Consider the following 26,602-nt stretch of genomic DNA (forward strand, 5'->3'; position numbering starts at 1 on the left):
ACACTGGAGGTTGGCCTGGCCATTTACTTGCCGTATAGTGGCCTCATTGAAAAAGGGTCACAAAGAAGATCTGCCTCATACTGAGAAAGAGGAGCGATCAGCAGGTTACCTCAAGTGCCTATATACAAATGCACAAAGCTTGGGAAACAAGCAGGGAGAACTGGAAGTCCTGGCACAGTCAAGGAATTATGATGTGATTGGAATAACAGAGACTTGGTGGGATAACTCACATGACTGGAGTACTGTCATGGATTATAAGCTGTTCAGGAAGGACAGGAAAGGCAGAAAAGGTGGGGCAGTTGCACTGTATGTAAGAGAGCAGTATGACTGCTCAGAGCTCAAGTATGAAACTGCAGAAAAACCTGAGAGTCTCTGGATTAAGTTCAGAAGTGTAAGCAACAAGGGTGATGTCGTGGTGGGAGTCTACTATAGACCACCAGACCAGGGGGATGAGGTGGACGAGGCTTTCTTCCGGCAACTTGCAGAAGTTACTAGATCGCAGGCCCTGGTTCTCATGGGAGACTTCAATCACCCTGATATCTGCTGGGAGAGCAATACAGCGGTGCACAGGCAATCCAGGAAGTTTTTGGAAAATGTAGGGGACAATTTCCTGGTGCAAGTGCTGAAGGAACCAACTAGGGGCAGAGCTCTTCTTGACCTGCTGCTCACAAACCAGGAAGAATTAGTAGAGGAAGCAAAAGTGGATGGGAACCTGGGAGGCAGTGACCATGAAATGGTCGAGTTCAGGATTGTAACACAAGGAAGAAAGGAGAGCAGCAGAATACAGACCCTGGATTTCAGAAAAGCAGACTTTGATTCCCTCAGGGCACTGATGGGCAAGATCCCCTGGGAGAATAACATGAGGGGGAAAGGAGTCCAGGAGAGTTGGGTGTATTTTAAAGAATCCTTATTGAGGTTACAGGGACAAACGATGTGTAGAAAGAATAGTAAATATGGCAGGCGACCAGCTTGGCTTAACGGTGAAATCCTTGCTGCTCTTAAATACAAAAAAGAAGCTTACAAGAAGTGGAAGATTGGACAAATGACCAGGGATGAGTATAAAAATATTGCTCGGGCTTGCAGGAGTGAAATCAGGAAGGCCAAATCACACCTGGAGTTGCAGCTAGCAAGAGATGTTAAGAGTAACAAGAAGGGTTTCTTCAGGTATGTTAGCAACAAGAAGAAAGTAAAGGAAAGTGTGGGCCCGTTACTGAATGAGGGAGGCAACCTAGTGACAGAGGATGTGGAAAAAGCTAATGTACTCAATGCTTTTTTTGCCTCTATCTTCACGAACAAGGTCAGCTCCCAGACTACTGCACTGGGCAGCACAGCATGGGGAGAAGGTGACCAGCCCTCTGTGGAGAAGGAAGTGGTTCGGGACTATTTAGAAAAGCTGGATGAGCACAAGTCCATGAGGCCGGATGCGTTGCAGCCGAGAGTGCTAAAGGAGTTGGCGGATGTGATTGCAGAGTCATTGGTCATTATCTTTGAAAACTCATGGCGATCGGGGGAGGTCCTGGAGGACTGGGAAAAGGCTAATGTACTGCCCATCTTTAAAAAAGGGAAGAAGGAGGATCGTGGGAACTACAGGCAAGTCAGCCTCACCTCAGTCCCTGGAAAAATCATGGAGCAGGTCCTCAAGGAATCAATTCTGAAGCACTTAGAGGAGAGGAAAGTGATCAGGAACAGTCAGCATGGATTCACCAAGGGCAAGTCATGCCTGACTAATCTAATTGCTTTCTATGATGAGATAACTGATTCTGTGGATGAAGGGAAAGCAGTGGATGTGTTGTTCCTTGACTTTGGCAAAGCTTTTGACACGGTCTCCCACAGTATTCTTGCCAGCAAGTTAAAGAAGTATGGGCTGGATGAATGGACTATAAGGTGGATAGAAAGCTGGCTAGATTGTCGGGCTCAATGGGTAGTGATCAATGGCTTCATGTCTAGTTGGCAGCCGGTATCAAGTGGAGTGCCCCTAGGGTCAGTCCTGGGGCCGGTTTTGTTCAATATTTTCATAAATGATCTGGAGGATGGTGTGTATTGCACCCTCAGCAAGTTTGCAGATGACACTAAACTGGGAGGAGCGGTAGATACGCTGGAGGGTAGGGATAGGATACAGAGGGACCTAGACAAATTGGAGGATTGGGCCAAAAGAAATCTGATGAGGTTCAACAAGGACAAGTGCAGAGTCCTGCACTTAGAACGGAAGAATCCAATGCACCGCTACAGACTAGGGACCGAATGGCTCGGCAGCAGTTCTGCAGAAAAGGACCTAAGTGTTAAAGTGGATGACAAATTGGATATGAGTCAACAGTGTGCCCTTGTTGCCAAGAAGGCCAATGGCGTTTTGGGATGTATAAGTAGGGGCATTGCCGGCAGATCGAGAGACGTGATCATTCCCCTCTATTCGACATTGGTGAGGCCTCATCTGGAGTACTGTGTCCAGTTTTGGGCCCCACACTACAAGAAGGATGTGGAAAAATTGGAAAGAGTCCAGCGGAGGGCAACAAAAATGACTAGGGGACTGGAACACATGAGTTATGAGGAGAGGCTGAGGGAACTGGGGATGTTTAGTCTACGGAAGAGAAGAATGAGAGGGGATTTGATAGCTTCTTTCAATTACCTGAAAGGGGGTTCCAAAGAGGATGGATCTAGCAGATGACAGAACAAGGAGTAACGGTCTCAAGTTGCAGTGGGGAAGATTTAGGTTGGATATTAGGAAAAACTTTTTCACAACGAGGGTGGTGAAACACTGGAATGCGTTACCTAGGGAGGTGGTGGAATCTCCTTCCCTAGAAGTTTTTAAGGTCAGGCATGACAAAGCCCTGGCTGGGATGATTTAGTTGGGGATCGGTCCTGCTTTGAGCAGGGGGTTGGACTAGATGACCTCCTGAGGTCCCTTCCAACCCTGATATTCTATGATTCTAGGATTCTAGGATTCTAGGATTCTATGATCAGTATGTGGCTAATACTGGTATGAGCTTCAGGGGGTTAGGAAACAAGAAGCAATCTCTTACATAATCTCTTCTAGAATCAAGAATTCACATTTCCAAAGGTACTTTGCATATTTATAGTCCAATCAAACTCATCTTCCCTTTAAATTGTCTGATCTATTTATTTGTGTGTTAAATGTTAAATTAAGGTATCTAATATTTACCTCTTTAGAAACAAAGCTAAGCAGAGTGGGGAAGAACTTGTCAAAGAAAGATTTTTATCCTCTTCTATTAGAGATATACATTGAGCAGATGATGGTCTCTTTGCCCACAAGGTCACACCTTATTGTTATGAATTGACCAAATTTGTCTTTTTTGGCATATTTGGCCTCCGATTGTAATGATTTAGAAATCAGTCTAGACACGCCTTCCATACTGTAGACATACAATTCCTGCCTGAACCAGGAATAGCCTATTTCTTCTTTCACATTTCTAATGAGATTATTGTAAAGACTCATAACTAGTCTTTATTTTTTGTAAGTATTCAAACCACTAACATTTAAATTAAGGTGCTAAGATATAGGGACTCCTGTTAATATAAATCATGCTTTCTTCATATAACATTACCCATTCTTGTCAAATGTAAAATTATTGTCATTGCTACACTTTCTCTTTTCCTACTAATTCAGTTGTAAATTTCCCATATTTATACCAAACAGGTGTTTTAGTATTTTTGACTGCTTGATCTGTGAAGGCTGAAATACTTTTCCTCTCGCCCTTTCCCCTCTTTGTTTCCTTCTTAGAGGATACATCTTTATGGTGGGAAGCGTCCTACTCATCCACATCGATTTGGTTTCATTTCTTTTTTCTGTTTTTAAGTCTGATCCCGACGTTATTAGCAGGTTTTAACTGAGTCTCAGTTCTGATAATATAACATGAATGTTAAGGGGAAATCAAAGCTTAAGAGGGAGGGACCAACAGTTTCTTACATTGGCACAATGCAGAGATCTGGTGTTTCTTCTGAGTGCCTTTCTTATTCTTAATGTGAGCAAGGACAGAGTTTGAAAAATAGAAATGCATTGTCCCTCCACTTCCAATGGGACACGCCATTCTCTAATAATTCTCTTTAGGTGCTCCTTGTTCTTATAGTAGTGCAGCCAATTATACAATAGGTTGAGTCCGTGCATCTACGTGTGGAAACACTGCGTGGCATGTTCTGTTTTGGTACATAGGAGCTTCTTTCTCCTTCCCAAAGAATTATCGTAGTAGTGTTTTCATATATTTCTCCCCATTTTCTATCCCTTCTGTGAGTTCTTTCAGTCTTAACGCTATTTTTTCTCTTTGCCTTTTCAAATCATTTTAAGGTCCAGATCAAACTTCTTGATTTTAGCCAACTGAATTCCTTTATCTACATTAGTTAGTATATCAGTACATTCTTATCAGTAAATTCTTCTACGTATTTATTACTTCCTGAAGATGGTTTCCATCTCCGTTTATATTCATTTTTATTTCAGATAATATTTCTCTGATGTCTGCCTTTGTAGCAGGCACATTCTTATCCTTGTCCATTGCACGTTGTTTGCCCACAGGTAGCTCTGTAGTGGGTCTTACTGCTTCTCTCTGGTGGCGTGCATAGAAGCTGTTAATATCATAAGCAGCTTTCTGTACAAGCATCCTGGATTTGGGAATCTCCAGACACCTGTCATATGAGTTTTCAGGGATTCATATTTATCTAAGTCATCTCAGTTGGCAAACGTACAGACAGACCATTGCTTTGGTTCGCTAAACAGGAGCAATCGCTTGATGTCATGGTGGATTATATAACGCATAAAATACAAGGGGGAATGGGGAGCTCGAAAGAGTTAGCGAGAGAGAGAGAGATGGGAAAAACTTGGCCACTGTTCCTGCCTCTTCTGGGATCCTTCCGGATACTTATGGAATATTCCTGCCCAAGCATCTCTAAGGTGCTTATCACCATTATCTATTTTGATAAACACACACAAGATGACGAACTGATGACAAAATATGAAAAGCACAGAATGAAGGTACAATAAATTAATACAATTGAACAGTTATATAGTTCAATTATTTCTCATAGGTTCAAGTATATTAATATAATTTGTATAAAATATTTCTCCACACTCTTAGGCTAGCACTCATTCCTTCACCACAGAAGAGCCATAGAGTTTGACTACCCAACATTTCACACATTCGAAAGACGTGGGGAATTTTGGTCTGATTTATCTACTGAAGGAAGGTCAGTACATTTGAATGTTTGCAAATGAATTTTTCCTACTATTTGTACCTGAACACGTAGATCATAATAGAGTATCTTTTGAGGTAAATCATTTTGTAAAATAATACATAAAATACTAGGGCTTCTAAAAATATTTTTCACACCCTTGTCTTACGAATTAATAACTGAATTTGAAAGGAAAAGGACACAGGCATCGAGGAAAATTACCAGAAATGAAAAATAATACATCTTAGGGGCCAGCAACTAGCAAAAATCCCATGCTATCTAAGGGAGTAGATTCACACAATCAAATTAGAGTTCTATAATTTCCGGTAAGAATATAAACTATTTTAAATGTTAAATTAAAAAGCACAATACTGAAAACCAATGGCGTCATCAGAATAGTAAAACACCACGAAAAAAGTGTATACATTACAAAGAAAATAGTGTTACAACTATTGATAATCATTGTTCACTTACACATTCACAAACACATGGTGTCGCTGTCCCCTAAAAATCCGTTTCAGTAAGAAAAGAAACACATAGCTCCCCCTTCAATTTAAACGACAGCATTAGATGAAACGTCAGGAGGGCTCCCGGATGTGAGAGAACTGGATTTAATTAAACTGCTTTCAAAGGTACCGCATCCCCCCCATTCACTGGACTCTGCAATTCGCTCAGTTCAAAACTGATTTATAAACCGGCACCGGCGCACCGCCCAGTGTGCGCGATGGCTCTTCTCCGGCGAGACTCCCTGGGAACCGGGCAGCTGCTGCGGCTGGTTCTGCTACACACGGCCTGGGAGGTGGGCAGCGGCCAGGTCCGTTATTCCCTGCCGGAGGAATCCAAACAAGGCGCCTTTGTGGGCCGCCTGGCCCAGGACCTGGGGCTGGAGGTGTCGGAGCTGGTGCCTCGGATGTTCCGGATGGTCTCCAAAGGCAGGGGAGACTATTTTGAGGTAAATTTGCAGAGCGGCGTTTTGTTTGTTAAGTCGCCAGTAGACAGGGAAGAGGTGTGCGGCCAGAGCCCCTTGTGCGCCATTGACCTGGAGGTGATAGTGGACAAACCCCTGAGGATATTTCACGTGGAAGTGGAGATACAGGATATAAATGACAATGCTCCTGTGTTCCCCGTAAATGAGCAAAACCTGGGTATTGCAGAATCACTAACCCTTCCAGGTTCGCGTTTCCCACTAGAGGGCGCGTTTGACGCAGATATTGGTACAAACTCTCTCCTGACCTATAAACTCAGCCCAAGCGAACATTTCACTCTAGATGTCACAGCTAACGATGACCAAATCAAATCTGCAGAGCTTGAGTTAAAGAAATCTCTGGACAGAGAGGAAACCCCTGTATATCGTTTATTTCTCACCGCCACTGATGGGGGCAAACCGAAGCTCACCGGCACAGTTCAGCTGATGATCACGGTGCTGGATGTGAATGATAACGCGCCTGTGTTTAATCAGTCAGTTTATAAGGTCCAAATGCTAGAAGGTTCAGCTAATGGGACATTAGTCATCAAACTTAACGCCACAGACTTGGATGAAGGTATTTATAAGGATATTACATATGCCTTTAGCAGTCTTGTTCCTCCCCATATTAAGGACACGTTTAAAATATGTGAATATTCTGGTGAAATTAGGGTTAAAGGGAAAATGGATTTCGAATACATTAACTTGTACGAAATTCAAGTTTCGGCCAAGGATAAAGGGAATCCCCCACTGGCTGGACACTGCAAAGTTGTGGTGGAAGTTTTAGACATTAACGATAACGCCCCTGAGTTAACAATAACGTCTCACTCTCTGCCGGTGCCGGAGGACGCTCCCCCGGGGACAGTGGTGGCTCTTATTAGCGTCTCCGACCGGGACTCGGGAGACAACGGCAAAGTCACCTGCTCCATCCCCCCGGACCTGCCCTTTCAGCTCGTCTCCACCTTTAAGAATTATCACTCGCTGGTGCTGGCGGAAGCCGTGGATCGGGAGCGAGTGTCTGAATATAAGATCCTGGTGACAGCCAGAGACGAAGGGGCCCCGTCTCTCTCGGCCAGCAGCAGCATTTTGGTGCCAATCGCGGATGTGAACGATAACGCCCCTGCTTTCCCTCAGCCCGTGTACACGGTGTTTGTGAAGGAAAACAACCGTCCCGGGGCCCATCTCTTGAGCGTGTCGGCGTCGGACCCGGACGTGCGGGAAAACGCGTTTGTGAGCTACTCGGTGGTGGAGCGCAGTGTGGGAGAGCAGCAGCCCGTGTCGAGCTACATCTCGGTGCACTCGGAGAGCGGGCACATCTATGGGCTGCAGCCCTTTGACTACGAGGAGCTGCAAGTGCTGCAGTTCCAGGTGAGCGCGAGGGACGCCGGGTTCCCCTCCTTGTGCGGGAACGTGACTGTGCAGCTCTTCGTCCTGGATGAAAATGACAACGCGCCGGCAGTTTCCCCGCCTGGCTCCGGCCGCGGCTCGCCAGGGCCCGAGCTGGTTCCGCTGTCGGCCGGCGCAGGGCACGTGGTGGGCAAGGTCCGAGCGGTGGATGCGGATTCCGGCTACAACGCGTGGCTTCGCTACGAAGTGCAGGAGGCCGGGACTGCGGGGCCTTTCCGGGTGGGTGTGTACAGCGGGGAGATCAGCACCACGCGGGCCTTGGAGGAGGCGGACGGCCCCAGCCAGAGACTCGTGATCCTGGTGAAGGACCATGGGGAGCCGGCGCTGTCAGCGACAGCCACGGTCAGCCTGTCCCTGGTGGAGAGTCCGCAGGCTGTGAAATGGGACTCGAGGCAAAGGGTCGGGAGCGAAGGGCCCTTGGTCGACATGAACGTGTCTTTAATGATCGCCATTTGCTCGGTGTCCGGGCTGTTTGTGTTGGTGATTATCGTGTACGTTGGCCTGAGATGCCATCCGGGTCCGGAAGTGATGTGCGGTCCTGGGAAAGCCACCGTGGTGTTCTCGAGCGAAGTGGGGAGTTGGTCATATTCGCAGCGCCAGAGCCGGAACCTGTGTGTCGGGGAAGGCACCGCCAAGAATGACCTGATGGTTTTCAGCCCCAACTTCTCTGACTCTGCAGAGAATGGTGAGCACGAGAAACTACAGGTAGCACAGGTGAGTCTGGTGTATCTGCATGTGGAATTTTTCTTACTATATGTCTAAATAATTGTGGTTAGAATTCCATATGGAATTTGTTTCGTCTGTAGAATAACGTGATTTACCATCTAATGAACAATTTCTTCGTATAGTGGTTCTTCATGTAAGGTATACTCTGGACAGCTGTATAAGGTGAAAACACCTGTGACTGTTTTATCTGGTATCCATTTGCCGTATTTCAAAATATTTGGATACCAAGTGTAAAGGGCCAACAGTTTTCGAGATACTGTTTGAATGAAAATAGTACACGTGTTTGTAAAATTCAGATAATGAGGCTTTAAATATTAACTGAAAGCATGGAGATCATTTCTCTGAAAAAGTTTTTTAAGATAAAGATATCCACTTTTTCTCATTGTACTCCAGTTTTCAAGAGCATGCAGGCGATCTAATATTTCCTGTGCTATGAAATAATGGGAGTAAATAAATGCTATGTTTCAGTCAAGCTATCTCTGCTTGGAAAGATTTGATTTAGTGCTGTAGGTCAGCATCAAGGCATGAAGTTCCCTACCATGGAACCTGTTCAACATGGAAAACATTGATACAAAGGGATATAAATTCCGTGTTGAAGTGTGCGGCAGACATTACTACAGGGATATTTATGTGGGGTTATTTATGTATATATATACTTTCAAGATTATGGACAAAACTTTATAACTAAAGGATAGTTTAGGAAGGGATAGCTCAGTGGTTTGAGCATTGGCCTGCTCAACCCAGGGTTGTGAGCTCAATCCTTAAGGGGGCCATTTAAGGATCTGGGGTAAAAAAAAATTGGATGATTTAATTGGGAATTGGTCCTGCTTTGAGCAGAGAGTTGGACTAGATGACCTCCTGAGGTCCCTTCCAACCCTGATATTCTATGATATTTTGTAAGCAGAAGGATAAATCACGTGCAGTATTTGGTCAAGTGTGATGCCGGTCTGTTCTTTGGCCAATTAATATTTTAATAATAATTTGGTGGAACCCTCTTCTCTTAAAAAATGTTCCATCAAGATCAATATAGCCTCAGAGTATCTATTAGTAGAAATATCGTATCACTCTTTCGCTGTGTCTTTAGCTAAAGTTCTATCTCAGCCTTGAAAGAACGTTCCTTTTCCTCCTCATTGGTGGCCCTCGCTACACCTGTTACTTACTGTTTTCCATTCCATCAGTCTTCTCTCTTGCGTTTGCAGTAGAGGCATTTTTACATTTCCCATATTACAGTTCTACCAGATTGTCAGCATGTATGTATCAGCGTTCTTAGCATCTTTTATATTTGCTTTTAGGGCTTGATTGTGGCACTTCGAGATGTATCTTCCTCCGCAAGTAGTTCCATTTAGTTTAATGAGACTTGGCGCCAAGGGCTATTCAAAGTGAATAAAGTTACCACAATCTAGCCTGTGTTGATGTCACTGATAGTGGAAATATAATAACTGTTGTTGAACGAAGAGCAACTGGAAACATTTTAATGGAAAATGTGATGGTGCTAATAAACTATCTGGATGTTGGAAGCCAGTTTTAAATCTCTAGTTTTGTCATCAGGAATTTAAAACTTGCCCGTGATATCTCTAAATGTGGAGTGGACCCCGCTTGCTTTACTCCGGCTAGTGTTTTCTTTGACTTCACTGAAAATAGGAATTGCTGCTAGACAAAAATGCCTGAAATTGTTGGAAAAGGGTTGTTACAAGGAATACGACCCGGCAATTCAGATGAAAGTGCAAATGGAGAGGTGCTTTACTAATAATGTTCCATTTTATCCGAACCGGCTTTTACTTTCTAACCCCAAACAATTAGAATTTCTTGTTTCTGGTTTTCTCTGTGAATGTCTCACAGAGGGGCAGTGTGGAATGAGAAACCTTTCACCATAGCGAATAAAGGAGAGATTTTACTAGGACCTAGGAGTCTTGTTCTTTCCTCCAAAGTCGGAAAAATACTGACCGATTTGAGTTCAGTATTTTAAAGATGTGATGGGGAATGTAAATATAATAAAATGCTGGGCTTCTCAGCTATAGGGACACTCAAGTGAAAACACATTCTAGTATCAGAGGGTCTGTATCGGCAAAAAGAATGAGTAGAACTTGTGGCACCCTAGAGACTAACAAATCTATTCTTTACACTGTAGTATGTGTGTCCAGTGGTATGGAAAATGGAAACACTAAAATGGAAGAGGGTTTCTGACTGAATTTGTTTCCAGTAGAGGATAGATTGGGGGAGGAGTGTAAGGGGTGCTGATAGTACTGCTCCAAGCTCCCCACAGAAAATAAACTCTGCCCTTGTGAGTAGCCAGAATGAGGCACCTCATAGGAAATTTGTGGTCCTCTGTGATCGCTTGAGGTCAAGGATGATCTCTTTCATGGGTTTTATTCTTTATGGATCCTTTGCTGACTGAGGAGTCTGATCTTTGAGCACCAGGCTCCTTGGCAGATGTTGCAGATGGTGTTGGAAGTCAAAGTTGGGACATGATTGCTGCATGACAGTTGTCTTTTCTTTCTTCTCTGGCACTTTTCTGTGACCAGGGCAAGGTGATTTTCCTCAAAAGTGGATGTTTCTTCTCTGATAAGTCTTTGCCAGTTATCCCTATCCTGGGCTACTGTCTCCCAGTGTGTGGTGTTGATGCCACATCTCTTGATGTTTATCTTGAGCGTGTCTTTAAAGCATTTCTTTTGTCCTCCCCATTTCTTTTCTTCTTTGGTGAGTTGGGCATACAACAATTGATTTGGTAAGCGTACATGAGGCATGCGCACACAGTGCCCGCTCCACATCAGCTGGTGCTGGATAATCAGGGCCTCTACATTGAAGATGTCAGCCTCTGTGAGGACACTGACATTACTGCAGCGATCCTCCCACTTTATGTTGAGGATCTTCCAAAGAAAGTGCTGGTATTGGCATTCCAGGTTTTTCAGGTGTTTTCTGTAGGTCACCCAAGTCTCCCAGCCATAGGGGAGAGTTGGGATTACCACTGCTCTATAAACTAAAAGTATAGTATGTGTTCTGATGTCATGATTGTTGAACGCCCAGCAAGACAGTCTGCCAAAGGCAAGGCTGGCATAGTGGATTCTGTGCGGAATATCAATGTCTATGTCTGCCCTCTGTGACAGATGGCTGCAAAGATAGGCAAAGTATTCTACATTTTCCAGTTCTTCTCTGTCAGTGTAGATCTTCTTTGCTGGGTCTTATGATTGACTGGGAGCTGGCTGGTGGAGAACTTCTGTTTTGCCGATGTTCACAATTAGCCCTAGGATTTTGTAAGCTTAAGAGAAGCAATTAAGGGATGTTTGTAGATTCTCCTTTGGGTGTGCAACTACAGCACAATCATCAGCATATTGGAGTTCAGTTATTGTTGCTGATATTACTTTAGTTCTGGTACAGAGAGGAGAAAGATTGCAGAGGTTGCCGTCAGTCTGATATTGGATGCCAATGCCCTGAGGTAGTCGGTCTTGGGTTAACATTTTCATAGCTGCTAAAAAAATGGAGAAGAGTGTGGGTGTTTTATACCAGTTTGGATGACAAAGGACTCAGAGGTAGAGCCACTGCACAGGATGGAGGCAGTCGTGGAGGAGTCTTAAAATGGTGATAAATTTGCTTGGGCAGCCAAACTTTGACATGATTTTCCACAGAGCCTCATGGTTGACAAAGTCAAAGGCTTTGGTCAGCTTGATAACGGCCATATACAGCCCCTGATGTTGTTCACTGGTGCTTCATGATTGTCTGAAGCCTCACTGGGACTCTGGAAGTAATTCTTCTGCAAAAGGGAGCAAGATGGAGCAGGCAATTCAGTGAGATTCCAGCAAGAATCTTCCCAGCAATTGAGAGGAGGGCAATGCCTTCATAGTTGCCACAGTTGGCTCTGTCTCCCTTTTTGAAAATGGTGATAATGTTAGCATTACATAAGTTATCAGGGATTTCTTCTGTGTGCTAGATTTTGAGGAGCAATAAATGAAGCTTGTTAGTCAGTGTTTCTCCCACCACTTTCAGTACTTCAACTGGAATGCCATCAGGACCCAGTGCTTTATTGTTCTTTATTTGCTTAATTGCTCTGTGGACCTCCTTAGGTGTTGGTGGGTTGGCAAGAGTTTCCCAGACTGGGTGCTGAGAGATGAAGTTGATGGTGTCATCAGTCACACTCAATTTCTGATTAAGAAGCTTTTGGTACTGTTTCTTCCAGTGCTCTTTGATGGATTCTTTATCTTTAAGAAAGGTACTACCATCTCTGGATCTCAGTGGTGTGAGGCCACATGAGCTTGGTCCATACAGGGTCTTTGTCTCACATAAATTGTTCCGCATATCATGTCTGTCAAAGAATGCTTGGATTTCTTTTACTCTGTCCTCCCACCATTTGTATTTGTTTTCTTGGATCCTCCTTTGAACTTCAGCTTTGAGCTGATGGAGAGATCTCTTCTTCTGACTGGATGATGGATGGTTTTGCCAGTGACAGAAAGCTTTTATCTTCTGGTCCAAAAGGGCTGTGATCTCAATATTGTTTTTGTCAAACCAATTCTGATGGCAGCAGGTAACAAGGCCAATGGATTCCTCACAGACCTCATGGATGGTCTGTTTTAGGGCTTCCCAGGCTTCTTTGACACGTGTGTTGTCATTTCCAGGTGTGTATATGGTCAGTTTTACACTGAGGAGTGATTGGTGCACTGAGGATTGAAGTCTTTGAATATTGTATTACCGTCTGTGTGATTTGGATTGCTTTCTATGTTTTGGTGCAATCCTGATGGACACGACTCACTGACCTCACCAGGTGGTGGTCAGTCCAGCAATCATTGACATGGCATGGGTGATTTGGACAAATTATGCAGGTATTCAAAATAGGGATGGTAAATATCATGTAAAAAGTTAATCATTTAAATGATTAAAATTATATCATTTAACCGGTTAACCAAGGTTGCTCCTGCAGGCACCACACAGCTGGGGCTGAGGTTGGCTGGCTGGCTGGCTAGTGCAGGGCAGCCAGGGCTGGGGTCCCTTTGTCTGGCTGGCATGGGGAGGCCAAGGCGGGGGCTGGACCTGCAGGTCTAGGGCTGGGGTTGCTCCGGCTGGCTGGCACAGCCAGGGCTAGGGTCCGTCCAGCTGCAGCTGAGGCTGGTGTTTCTCTGGCTGGCATGGGGCAGCAGGGGCTAGGGCTGCTCCAGCTGGCATGGGGTAGCCAGGGTTGGGGCTGCTCCAGCCAGCACGGGGCTGTAGCTGCTCCACCTGGTTGGCCCAGGGCTGGAGCTGCTCTGGCCAGCACTGGGATGGAGCTGGTCCGACTGGCACACGGGGTTAACGGTTAAGGTCAGTTAACGGTAAATCGAATGCTTACCAGTTAACTGGTTAACCATTGAACATTTCCATCCCTAATTCAAAACCTGATTTTTGTGTTGCTTGGCTGCTCCATTAGATTCCTTGAACTTTGTTCTGCCTATGTGTGCTCAGCTGGGCTCCTGAGCCTTGGCTCTTTCTTGATTGGAGAAAAATAAATGATGACATCTTCGAAAGGACAGCTACTTTGGCACAAGAATGTAGGGTCACTCACAGTGAATAGTGTAGATCTGTGATCCTCCTTCTCCTTTGTTTATGAAGAAGGAAACAGTTATCAGTGTTGACATATAAAGTATCACCACTGGGCATCTGAGTTAACTCCCTCTGAGATGCAGGAGGCAGATCACATCTCTCACAGCTATTTTTCCAGGCTCTTTGCAGACTCATCTCTGCATCAGTTACATTTGGTTCATATTTGTTCATGGCTGAGATTTTCTTCTCAACCATAACAGTAGGCTTTTTATTATTATGATCAAATAAGAACAAGCTGGTAGACTGATATGGGAAATGGGATGATACTATTGGTTGCCCTAGTTTGACAGTTTTCTGTTACTCTCTAAGAGGAGACTGATGACAAAGGCTGCTGCACTAATGGAGGATTGGAATAATGAAAACACAAATTGGGAACTTTCCCAAAAGCTTTTCTATTCCCTAATGTTTAAGAAACTTGAATTTATACAATTACAGACATCCAGGATATGCAAATTCTCACTGATATTAAAGAAAGAGAATATCTGTGTTTATAAAAATTGAAACTAATTTGATTTTTAAATTTAAATTTTAAATGATAAAGACAATGAGAGAGAAAAGAAAGTTTTGCAGCCATTTGGGAAAGACCAATGATGCCCATGATAGGAGAAAAAAATAACAATGGAAGCTCCTTTTGTAAAATAACCAAGAGATGAAAATAGACTCTAAGCAGGATAGAATTTATTTTTTTCCCCAAATTTTCTGAATGATCAAAGTGTGTTAGACAACTAAAATGATAACTAGCTTGCTTTTACAGGTGTTTATGTGTTGTATTTTGGCTTATTTTTCTCACTTATGTAAAAATGTAACTACTAGTTCCAATAAAGAGAATTATAATTAAGTTCCACTATAAAACCCCAGCCATATCAATTAATCATTGACATCCGAAGTAAATTGGTGGTATTGCTCCATTGAATTAATATAATTTTTATTCACTTTTAGCATCCTAGTTTAGTGTAACTGATTTGTTTTCTATGATTGATTTGTGATTTGTAGCATTTAATACCATGTATGTAGTGGACACTGTAATGTACTTTGTACATGTATAACATCATACATGAATATTATATCCTCATACAGTTTTGTCCTCCAGTCATTTGCTCTTCTACCTCCCTTTAGCCCTGAACCTCAAAGGCATAGGATGTGGTATTTAACAGACTGGAGCCAGCGATAGTGTTATCAGCAAATGTTACCTCATATTATAATACAATAAAGCAGCCTTTTGTTTTGTTTTTAAAATTTGATCTGTGATCATGTGAATTTAAGAGTCTTTTTCATGCAACCACTTGAATAATTTTATGAGATTTCATCCAACAGTGCTATAATTGTTACTTTAGAGTAGAAAGAATCCGAGATTACCATTGACTATTATAAACTAGGGCTGTTGATTAGCTGCAGTTAACTCATGTGATAAACTCAAAAAAATTAATCGTGATTAAAAAAATTAATCACAGTTAATCACACTGTTAAACAATAGAATACCAATTGATATGTATTAAATATTTCTGGATGTTTTTCTACATTTTGAAATATATTTATTTTTATTACAACACAGAATACAAAGTGTACAGTGCTTTATATTATTCACTTTATATTATTATTTTTATTACAAATATTTGCAATATTATGTTTGTTTTTACTGTGAAAATATTTGTAATAAAAAATAAATATAAAATGAGCACTGTACACTTTGTATTATAATAAACAAATAATAAACAAAAGAAATAATATTTTTCAATTCACCTCATACAAGTACTGCAGTGCAATCTCTTTATTGTGAAAATATAATTTACAAATGTAGATTTTTTTGTTACATAATTGCACTCAAAAAGAAAACAATGTAAAATTTTAGAGCCTACAAGTCCACTTAGTCCTAATTCTTGTTCAGCCAAGTTTGTTTACATTTATGGAAGATACTGCTGCCTGCTTCTTATTTACAATGTCACCTGAAAGTGAGAACAGGCATTCGCATAGCACTTTTGTAGCTGGTTTTGCAAGGTATTTACTTGCCAGATATGCTAAACATTTGTATGCCCCTTCATGCTTTGGCCACCATTCCAGAGGACATGCTTCCATGCTGATGACGCTCATTAAAAAAATAATGGGTTAATTAAATTTGTGACTGAACTCCTTGTGGGAGAATTGTATGTCTGCTGTTCTGTTTTACCCACATTCTGCCATATATTTCATGTTATAGCAGTCTTGGATGATGACTCAGTTTTAAGAACACTTTCACAGCAGATTTGACAATATGCAAAGAAGGTACCAGTTTGAGATTTCTAAAAATAGCTACAGCACTCAACCCAAGGTTTCAGAATCTGAAGTGCCTTCCAAAATCTGATCAGGACTGTGTGTGGAGCAATCTTTCAGAAGTCTTAAAAGAGCAACACTCTGATACAGAAACTACAGAACCCAACCACCAAAAAAAAAAAAAAAAAAAAAAGGAAAGAAAGAAAGAAAGAAAGAAAGAAAGAAAGAAAGAAAGAAAGAAAGAAAATCAATCTTCTTCTGGTGGCATCTGACTCAGATGATGCAAATGAACATAGGTCAGTCTGCTCTGCTTTGGATTGTTATCTAGAAAAACCAGACATCAGCATGGAAGCATGTCCTCTGGAATGGTGGTTGAAGCATGAAGGGACATATGAATCTTTAGTGCATCTGGCAGGTAAATATCTTGCAACGCTGGCTACAACAGTGAATGCCATGTGAATGCCTGTTCTCACTTTCAGGTGACATTGTAACAAGAAACAGACAGCATTATCTCCTGCAAATTGTAACCAAACTTGTTTGTCTCAGGGATTAGCTGAAGTAGTATTGAGTGGACTTGTAGGCTCTAAAGTTTTCCATTGTTTTATTTTTGAATGCAGTTATTTTTTGTACATAATTCTACATTTGTATATTCAACTTTCATGATAAAGAGATTTCACTATAGTACTTGTATTAGATGAATTGAAAAATACTATTTCCTTTGTTTTTACTGTGAAAATATTTGTAATAAAAATAAATATAAAGTGAGCACTGTACACTTCGTGTTCTGTGTTGTAATAGAAATCAACATATTTGAAAATGTAGAAAACATTCAAAAATATTTAAATAAACGGTATTCTATTATTAAGTGTGCGATTAATCGCAATTAATTTTTTTAATCGCTTGACAGCCCTATTATAAACTAAAGAATTTATTGGCCAACATCCTGTATATCTTATAACATATTTTGAGAAATACCGTTGACAAGTCATAGGGAAGAGCCTGGTGTGGACTATGCTGGCCCTACTGAGATATGAAACGAGAAAGAATGAGTGGAAGAGGAAATCCGACTATGAATGATCTGCGCACAAAATGTAGCATATCTTGTAGTTTTTGACTTCCTTACCTTTTTTGTATTTTGATTTAGTAAGTATGTTTGAGGCTATTTTGATTAAATAATGCAACGAGCACCCCAGATGGATTGACACATAATTGTGACCGTCCAGTGAAATGTTCCATGTGAGCATCCATATGAGGTCACCTGAAGAGCACTGGTTAGAAGAGAAGCAGCTATAGGGTGGAAATAAATCTTTTTCCCCTGTACGTTGCCTATAAAGCCTTTTAATTTCCATAGTGGTTTACTGAAGAAAAAATAAAAGAGGACCCTTCCGGATCTGACAGACTTCAAGTGCTTTATGGGAAAAATGTGAATACCCAAACATTTTGGAAATGAAAAGTATCTGTTTCATTCAGTTGTCCTATGAAACCCGAACTGGTGATGATTTATTCTTCCGTACCTGTTAAGAATATGGTCCATCAATTACTTTTATAGCACTTGTTAGGGCATCTGAGAGAGAACCTAAAATTCTAGAAATTGAGAAACATTTTAGATGTAATAGGTCCTCATCCAAAATCTGAAGGCGAGAAATGCACCAGCAAACATGGAATGCACTTCTCATGAATGCGACTGGAGACCCTGGAAATTAGGAGCCAACAATACGTTGATGACTGATAAACCTGCATTCGAAGTTACAGTGCCATCAGTTAGTTATTGCAACACTTCAGCAAGATAGAAAGTGAGACAATATGCAATTGGCTCAAACGAATTCAAAGTAAAACAGAGGTGATACCGCTAGGGCGAGGAGACCAGGCATAATCGTCCTCTTTGCTTCCCAGTCAAAGTCTGTATCCTCAGATCATCAAGGAGGTGCACAGCTGAGGATCATTCTGGACTAATCTCTTGTATTAGGCACTAAAATACCAGCATTTGCAAGAAACACTTTCCCTCATCGTTGGCAAGTTAAGACTGTGTGACCTTTACTTTCAAAGGCAGACCTAGTCATGATGATTTTTATGCCATTATCACCTATAGCTGGTGATAGGGCCGCAGGTAGCAATCTGTACTTCCCGGGTATCTTATTTTTAAAAGCGAAGAGCGTGGACAATGAGGTTAGGGATTGTCATGAGAAGTCATTGGTGGGGAGGTTGAGAGAAGTGGGAAAAGAAAGGGGCCGCCTTACATGTGTTCCGGGTCTTCAAGAGTTACCATGGCATCAGAGAAAGATGTAAACCACCACAATGCACAAACCTGTGCAATACAAGGTCATACTGAGATTCCTCCCTCTATATCAATCACGTTTTTGAAGTATAAAGACTGATAGCCCTTGTCTTTTTATCCTAGCTAGTATTTCATACTATTAAGATCTCTACTATTTCATACTATCTCTGATCTCTAAATAATTATCGAGATTAATTACAGAAATAAAAAAGAATTTATGCCAATTTAAGGTAATAGGAGAATACGAAATTAATATCTATCTATTGTTTCTCTCTACACAGTCAACACCAGAGTACGATCGCATATGTATTTAAGCAATTTAGAAAAGGCAGGTAATTTACTGGAGAGTACAGTAAATATAATAAAGAATACTTCGACTGCAGCTGAATTAGACTGGTGCCCGTTTCTAAGAAAAAATGGTATTTTGGATTTAATATTTCCTGAGTTTTTAAAGTTTAGTGAAGGAACAAAACGTGTATGGCTAGATTTTTGGGGCTGTTTGGTGATATTTTGGATTTATTCTGTTAAATACCTAGATAAACCATCATTTAGCGAATTCAGTGATGTAGCGGTCTCAGGATATTAGAGAGGGGGTGAGTGAGGTAATATATTTTATTGGACCAACTTCTGTTGGTGAGATAGACAAGCTTTCTAGCTTACACTGAGCTCTTCTTAAAGTCAAATGAAGCTTGTCTCTCTCACCAGCATAAATTGGCCCAATTAAAGATAGCATCTCACTCACCTTGTCTCACCAACCTTGTTCATCACTTAGCTGTCAGATTAAAAAAAAAACAACAACCTCAGAAGAACTGGTACACTTTTTAATGAACCAAAGCAACTTCCTGAGAATTTGTCATTAGTTCTACTGGGTGATAATGGATGAGAAAGAGTCTATCGACCTTTCTGATCATACTGAGTTTGGGAACATGAATTAATGTAGAAATACGTCTTAGAAACGAGGACAGTGATGCAAGGGAATTCAGCGCGGCATGTTCTTGGGATTATTTGCTTGAAAATATTTATGCAGGAAAACCACAGATATGATACACCAATATTGGTGTCTATGCAGAATAAATTATGTAACTTTTTACTAAGGGAGGCAGTGAGCTAAGAGAGAAAACGTTTTCAAAATCCACGAAACTCTTTCATTTTAGTGTACCCCACTAGATGCTTCCCCGGATTTAAAATCCAAATCGCAATTTACTTAGCTGTGAAAAAATAATGAACATGCGGCTCTGGAGACTGGTTAGTAAATATCATGGTCAGATGACTCAATTTCTGACGAAGTCCCGTGCACCTTCTTCCTCCCAGTTTCAATGAAGTTCATGGAAGTTTTACTTGAATAGCACGAGAGAGATGTAGCCCTTTTTCAGCGCTCAGGTGTTAATTTTGCTCACACAGTGCAGATCTAACTTCTATAGGGTAACCTCCAATTCAGCAAGGTACTTAAGCACATGCCTAATTTTACACAAATGAATTCATCCATTAAGGTCAACAGGACATCTCACTTGGTGCACACGTGCCTTGCTGAGCATAGGACAAACCCCGCCGTTCACCCGTCTCCCTAACAGAGGCAAACACTCTAATTTACTTCATCTTGGGCAAAACCAACCAACGAATTAGCCAAAAAAGAGAGCGACAGAGAGAAAACCAATACATGCAAATGTCTACAATTGTGCAGTTTGCACTCCACAAAATAAGTAAAAAAATCTTATTAGTAACGGGAAAAAATTCTCAGGTGTGAAAGAATGGTGAGTAAAACACAAAAGTTCTGGGAGCGCAGTGAAAGTTTTGCACATATCGAATGACATGCCACAAAAATACGTCAACAACATATATACATGCTATAGGATAGTATATTTGTCTTTACACTAAAATTTCTAACATTCATTAAAAAGATGGAGGCTAGTATACCTGGGCTAGAAACATACTTTAGTTAATCATGAAGATAACTATTCCAACACAACAAAACAATCCCCAGTTTCATGAGGGAGTTCAATTTTTCAGTGAGAACGGCAACATTTGGAAATACTAGAAATTTCAGAATAATTCTGAAACACATAAAAAAAATCCCTGACGGTTAGAAAGCTACAACCACATTCACGCACATGGTGTCGCTGTTCACTAAAGAAATGTAACAAATTAAAATTGAACTCCTGCCTCCAACAACGGAAAATTACAGTCATTCAGAGCCTGGGGTCTGGGCTGAAATCTGTAGACGGATATTACGGGTTTTTTTCTCATCTACTTTAATATCTACGAAAGGAGATAATTTATAAAAAGGCAAACCGAGTCCGCGATGGCACTTCTCCGGCGAGACGCCCTGGTAACCGGGCAGCTGCTGCGGCTGGTTCTGCTACACACGGCCTGGGAGGTGGGCAGCGGCCAGGTCAGTTATTCCCTGCCGGAGGAATCCAAACACGGCACCTTTGTGGGCCGCCTGGCCCAGGACCTGGGGCTGGAGGTGTCGGAGCTGGTGTCTCGAATGTTCCGGATGGTCTCCAAAGGCAGGGGAGACTATTTTGAGGTAAATTTGCAGAGCGGCGTTTTGTTTGTTAAGTCGCCAGTAGACAGGGAAGAGGTGTGCGGCCAGAGCCCCCTGTGCGCCATTGACCTGGAGGTGATAGTGGACAAACCCCTGAGGATATTTCACGTGGAAGTGGAGATACAGGATATAAATGACAATGCTCCTGCTTTTCCCGCACCTGAAAAAAATCTATTTATTTTAGAATCCAGACTCCCAGACTCGCGTTTCCCACTAGAGGGCGCGTCTGACGCAGATATTGGTATAAATTCTCTGCTAACCTATAAACTCAGCCCAAATGAATATTTCAGTATAGATGTGAAGAAAAATAACGAGCAAAGAAAATCGTTAGTCCTTCTGTTAAAAGAACATCTGGATAGAGAGGAAACCTCCGTGCATCATTTATTACTCACTGCCACTGATGGGGGCAAACCGGAGCTCACGGGCACAGTTCAGCTGGTGATCACTGTGCTGGATGCCAATGATAACGCGCCTGTGTTTAATCAGTCCGTCTATGAAGTGCGTTTGTTAGAAAATGCGTCTAATGGGACATTAATCATTAAACTCAATGCAACCGATTTAGATGAGGGAATTAATAAAGACATTTCATATTCATTTACTAATTCTTTTAATCCTAATTTAAGAAATATGTTTAGTTTAGATCCAAACACTGGTGAAGTAAGATTTAAAGGAGAATTAGACTTCGAAAATATCAGGTTATATGAAATTCAAATCGAAGCCACTGATAAAAGTACTTTCCCCTTGACTGGACATTGCACCCTCGTGGTGGAAGTGTTAGACGTGAACGATAACGCCCCTGAGCTGGCCCTGACTTCCCTTTCCCTGCCGGTGCCGGAGGACGCTCCCCCGGGGACAGTGGTGGCTCTTATTAGCGTCTCCGACCGGGACTCGGGAGACAACGGCAAAGTCACCTGCTCCATCCCCCCGGACCTGCCCTTTCAGCTCGTCTCCACCTTTAAGAATTATCACTCGCTGGTGCTGGCGGAGGCCGTGGATCGGGAGCGAGTGTCTGAATATAAGATCCTGGTGACAGCCAGAGACGAAGGGGCCCCGTCTCTCTCGGCCAGCAGCAGCATTTTGGTGCCGATCGCGGATGTGAACGATAACGCCCCTGCTTTCCCTCAGCCCGTGTACACGGTGTTTGTGAAGGAAAACAACCGTCCCGGGGCCCATCTCTTGAGCGTGTCGGCGTCGGACCCGGACGTGCGGGAAAACGCCTTTGTGAGCTACTCGGTGGTGGAGCGCAGTGTGGGAGAGCAGCAGCCCGTGTCGAGCTACATCTCGGTGCACTCGGAGAGCGGGCACATCTATGGGCTGCAGCCCTTTGACTACGAGGAGCTGCAAGTGCTGCAGTTCCAGGTGAGCGCGAGGGACGCCGGGTTCCCCTCCTTGTGCGGGAACGTGACTGTGCAGCTCTTCGTCCTGGATGAAAATGACAACGCGCCGGCAGTGTCCCCGCCTGGCTCCGGCCGCGGCTCGCCAGGGCCCGAGCTGGTTCCGCTGTCGGCCGGCGCAGGGCACGTGGTGGGCAAGGTCCGAGCGGTGGATGCGGATTCCGGTTACAACGCGTGGCTTCGCTACGAAGTGCAGGAGGCCGGGGCTGCGGGGCCTTTCCGGGTGGGTGTGTACAGCGGGGAGATCAGCACCACGCGGGCCTTGGAGGAGGCGGACGGCCCCAGCCAGAGACTCGTGATCCTGGTGAAGGACCATGGGGAGCCGGCGCTGTCAGCGACAGCCACGGTCAGCCTGTCCCTGGTGGAGAGTCCGCAGGCTGTGAAATGGGACTCGAGGCAAAGGGTCGGGAGCGAAGGGCCCTTGGTCGACATGAACGTGTCTTTAACGATCGCAATTTGCTCGTTGTCCGGGCTATTTGTGTTGGTGATTGTCGTGTACGTTGGCCTGAGATGCCACCGGGGTCCGGAAGTGATGTGCGGTCCTGGGAAAGCCACCGTGGTGTGCTCGAGCGAGGTGGGGAGTTGGTCCTATTCCCAGCGCCAGAGCCGGAACCTGTGTGTCGGGGAAGGCACCGCCAAGAATGACCTCATGGTTTTCAGCCCCAACTTTCCTAACTCTGCAGAGAACGGAGAAAAAGAGAAACAGCAGGAGATGACGCCTAATCTCTGTGGAACGGTTAGTGACGATGTCCTTTTTGGTTTTGTCTGAGATTTTCTAAGCGTTTTCTAATTTGGGAGAAAATGTAAGGCTGTTTGAAAGTTTCTAAAAATTTTACGAATTCTTGTCAAAGTCTTCCAGACGTTGCTGACCCAGAGAGGAGAAATGGCTCAGGGGAGTGTTATTCTGTGTGAATAGTGAATCCCCGCCCCCCGATTTAATTTGAATTAATGTAAAAACCCGGAATGGCTATGAAAATGGTCCTCTCTATATTTTACATGGAGACCCCAGACGCGATTTTCTGTATTCGGCGCTCATCTCTTTCAAATGTACTTTCCAAACTGAAAGGCAGAATACTCCACATCACGATTGCTCATCTTCTGTAAACTCTCATTGATTTATATTGAACCAATTTTCCACAATTTACACCAACGTCACTCTTCTCTTATTTTGCCCTTCTCAGTGATAAAACATTGAGTCGGTGTCAGCAATTTTCAGTGCCTAGTCAATACATTCTACGCAGCAATGATGACTATTTTATAACTTATTCTTTTTCGGTGAAAAGAAAAGGAGTACTTGTGGCACCTTAGAGACTAACCAATTTATTTGAGCATAAGCTTTCGTGCTCAAATAAATTGGTTAATCTCTAAGGTGCCACAAGTACTCCTTTTCTTTTTGCGAATACAGACTAACACGGCTGTTACTCTGAAACCTGTCTTTTTCGGTGATGACCCTTCCTGTGCCTCGTGTCTTTTAGCCTCTAGTCGATTTCTAAAAAATTAGCAAACATATGTATAAATAAATGAAACAACAATTCTGCGGTGAATTCCCTTTGGGGATTTCAAAATAATTAAGTATCTCAGCGCATCTGTGATATTTCTTTTCCCATTTGAAGATGGGGAACTCAGACACAGAAACACGCAATGATTCGCAGAAGATAACACAGAAAGAGAAATCAGATTTCTTAGCATGTGTCTTTAACCTCAAGAGCACCTTTCTTCTCTTTGGTTCCTTTATGGTAGCTATGCTGTCCTACTGGAGTTTTATCACTTTTCTCTTTTACCTATTAGATGGTGTATTTTCCTTACAATGAAGTACTGGAATACCATCCGGGAAACAGTGTTTTTTGTTATATTTGTTTCTTAATTATAGTTCCAGAGTCCTTTATTACACTTAAATCACTTGAGGTTTCAGTGGAGCATGGTGAACAAAATCATTTAATAATATTACCCTATATTCAAGGTGTATTTCTGTAATAACTCCTCTTGATCACAGGAAAAAAAGTACTCAAATAGATTAGTATTATCTGTTGGCACTTTCAAGCTGGTCACTAGAATCATAGGGACTCTACTTATAGGTCTTAGATGTTTGATTAATAACAGATAATGCCCCTCCCCCAGTTATCTCCCAACTGTATTGTTCTATCAGGCGTGATACAGATTATCATTCCCTAGAATATTCAGCTATTCTCCCATGGTAATGAACAGTAACTAATCTTATGAAGAGGAGCATGTACTTTTTAAAGAATAGGTATCACCGTTATTTACGCCAATGGAATGCTTTTTTGAAATTTATTTCAGAGTGATTAAAGACAGCAGATTGTTTTTATTACCTATTTCCACTGACTGTACATCCATATACCTGAGCCATTTCAGCTGTTGTTTTCCTGATTTTACTTCTTGTCTGATATTGGGTCAGGGAAAATGATCTGTCTTTGGTGATATCTTTGGTCATAGTTCTTTAGAAATTTTATGGGTATGTGCTCGTAAGAATAATTAATGTTGGCTTAACTCCCGTCCCCAGCAAAATATAGGACCATTTTTCTAACAAATTTTACAGAATTGAAAGTTGGATAAAATATAAATTAAATTAAAATAGAGTAAGATCACAGGAACATTGGCATTGCCAGACTGGATCAGACCAAAGGGCCATTTAGTCCAGTATCCTGTCTCTGACAGTAGCAAGTAGCAGATGCTTCAGAGGAAGATATAAGAACCCCACAACAGGCACATGTGGGATACTCTGCCCCACCTTTAGGTATCATTCCGATCTCTAATAATTAGAGATTGGCTTAAACCCTGAAGCAAATGGTTTAATAGCCCTCCCAGAAACGTTGTGGCATTTTTTTATGATAACTGGCTATTCTTGATATCCATATAAATATCCAACCTCTTTATGAATCTCGTTAAATTCTTGGTCTCAAGGACTTTCTATGGCGACAAGGTTCCCCAATCTAATTACACTTCGTGTGAAAAAATATTTCCTTGTAACAGGTTTTGAATTTCCTACCTCTTAATTTAATTTAATATCCCCTTGTTCTTGTGTTATGAGACAGAGAGAACAGAGGGTCCTTTTCTAGACTATTTCTTATTTTATATCATCTTCTTTCTAAGGTAAACAATCCCAACCTTTTAAATCTCTCTTAACATAAGACCTTTTCCAGGCCCTTGACCGTTCTCCTCACCCTTTCTGAACGTCTTTCAGTTGTGCAATATATTGTTTTGCGATCAGGTGGCTAGTGCTACACACAGTATCCAAATGAGGTCACACTATAGATTTATGTAAAGGCTTATAATATTTTCCATATTATTCTCTGTCCCATTCTTGGTGCATCCTAACAACTTGTTGACTTTTTGACGGCAGCTGAACATTGAGCAGAGGTTTTTATTAAGCTGTCTACAGTAGCACCCAAGTCCCTGTCGTGGGTTGATACATTTAGAACTTTATAAGGTGTAGATGTAGTTTATTTCCCCCCTCCAATATGCTTTTCTTTGCATTTGTTGACATTACATTTCATTTGCCATCTTGTTGTCCATTCACCTAGCTTGTTGGGGTCTCTCTGAAGTTCCTCGCCATTTGCTTTGCTCCCGACTAACGTACATAAGTTTGTGTCATCTACAGATTTTGATACCTGAATTTATATCATTCCCTTCCAGGTAATTAAATATTAAACAACACAAAACCTAGTTCAAAACCTTTAGGAACCGCTGTTAACTTTTGCCATGATGCAACCTGACCACTTAATTCTACCTCTACTTTCTGTCTAGCTGGCAGTTTTTGATCCAAGACAATACTTTGCCTCTCACCTCAAGACTACTTAACTTCTTTAGTTGCCTGCATACAAATTTGTCAGTTTTGTAAGTCTAAATAAATTGTGTCAGATGGTTATTTTTATTTACTATTTTATTGACATATTCAAAGAATTCTAAAAGATTAATATGATTCGATATTCCATTGCAGACTCCATGCTGGTTAGACCCTGTCATGATTAGATCTATGTTGTTGCCTGCCCTCCCAGGCAAGCAGATATTGGAAGGCAATAGCTTGCATATGAGACCATCAAGGTCATAAAATGTGTATATATATAAAATAGTCTTCAAATGCGGGTTTCGTCTTATAAGAGGAAACATACGGCTCTCCAGTCTTTTTCCACTGTGAAGAGAAACTAACAGGCTACTAGATGTTTCCTGCTTGAGAGAATACAGGGCCAGCGGCCCAAACTTAACTGCCTACAAGAGATGGCAGATGACTCAAGGTTTTTCCAGTTGTGGAAAACCGTGTTGTTGTTCTTTAGTGTTTATGTAAG

General features: G+C 42.2%; 1 protein-coding gene across 6 annotated transcripts in view; it reads left to right on the forward strand.

Moving 5' to 3' along the window:
- Positions 1-26,602, forward strand: part of LOC140915797 (protocadherin alpha-C2-like) — a 323,023-nt gene that overhangs the window by 72,282 nt on the left and 224,139 nt on the right. The window contains exon 1 of one of the 6 annotated variants that reach the window (XM_073356106.1): positions 5,771-8,260. The exons of 4 other annotated variants lie outside the window; for them this stretch is intronic. In XM_073356106.1, coding sequence (XP_073212207.1) covers positions 5,900-8,260 — 2,361 coding nt within the window. In that variant the 5' untranslated portion in view covers positions 5,771-5,899. Of the gene's footprint in view, positions 1-5,770; positions 8,261-20,560; positions 23,035-26,602 lie in introns of those variants that run through there. One more of the 6 variants, XM_073356100.1, reaches the window with a different exon arrangement.

Source organism: Lepidochelys kempii, chromosome 8 (assembly GCF_965140265.1).
Source record: "Lepidochelys kempii isolate rLepKem1 chromosome 8, rLepKem1.hap2, whole genome shotgun sequence".
In the NCBI taxonomy this organism is placed as follows: Eukaryota; Metazoa; Chordata; order Testudines; family Cheloniidae; genus Lepidochelys; species Lepidochelys kempii.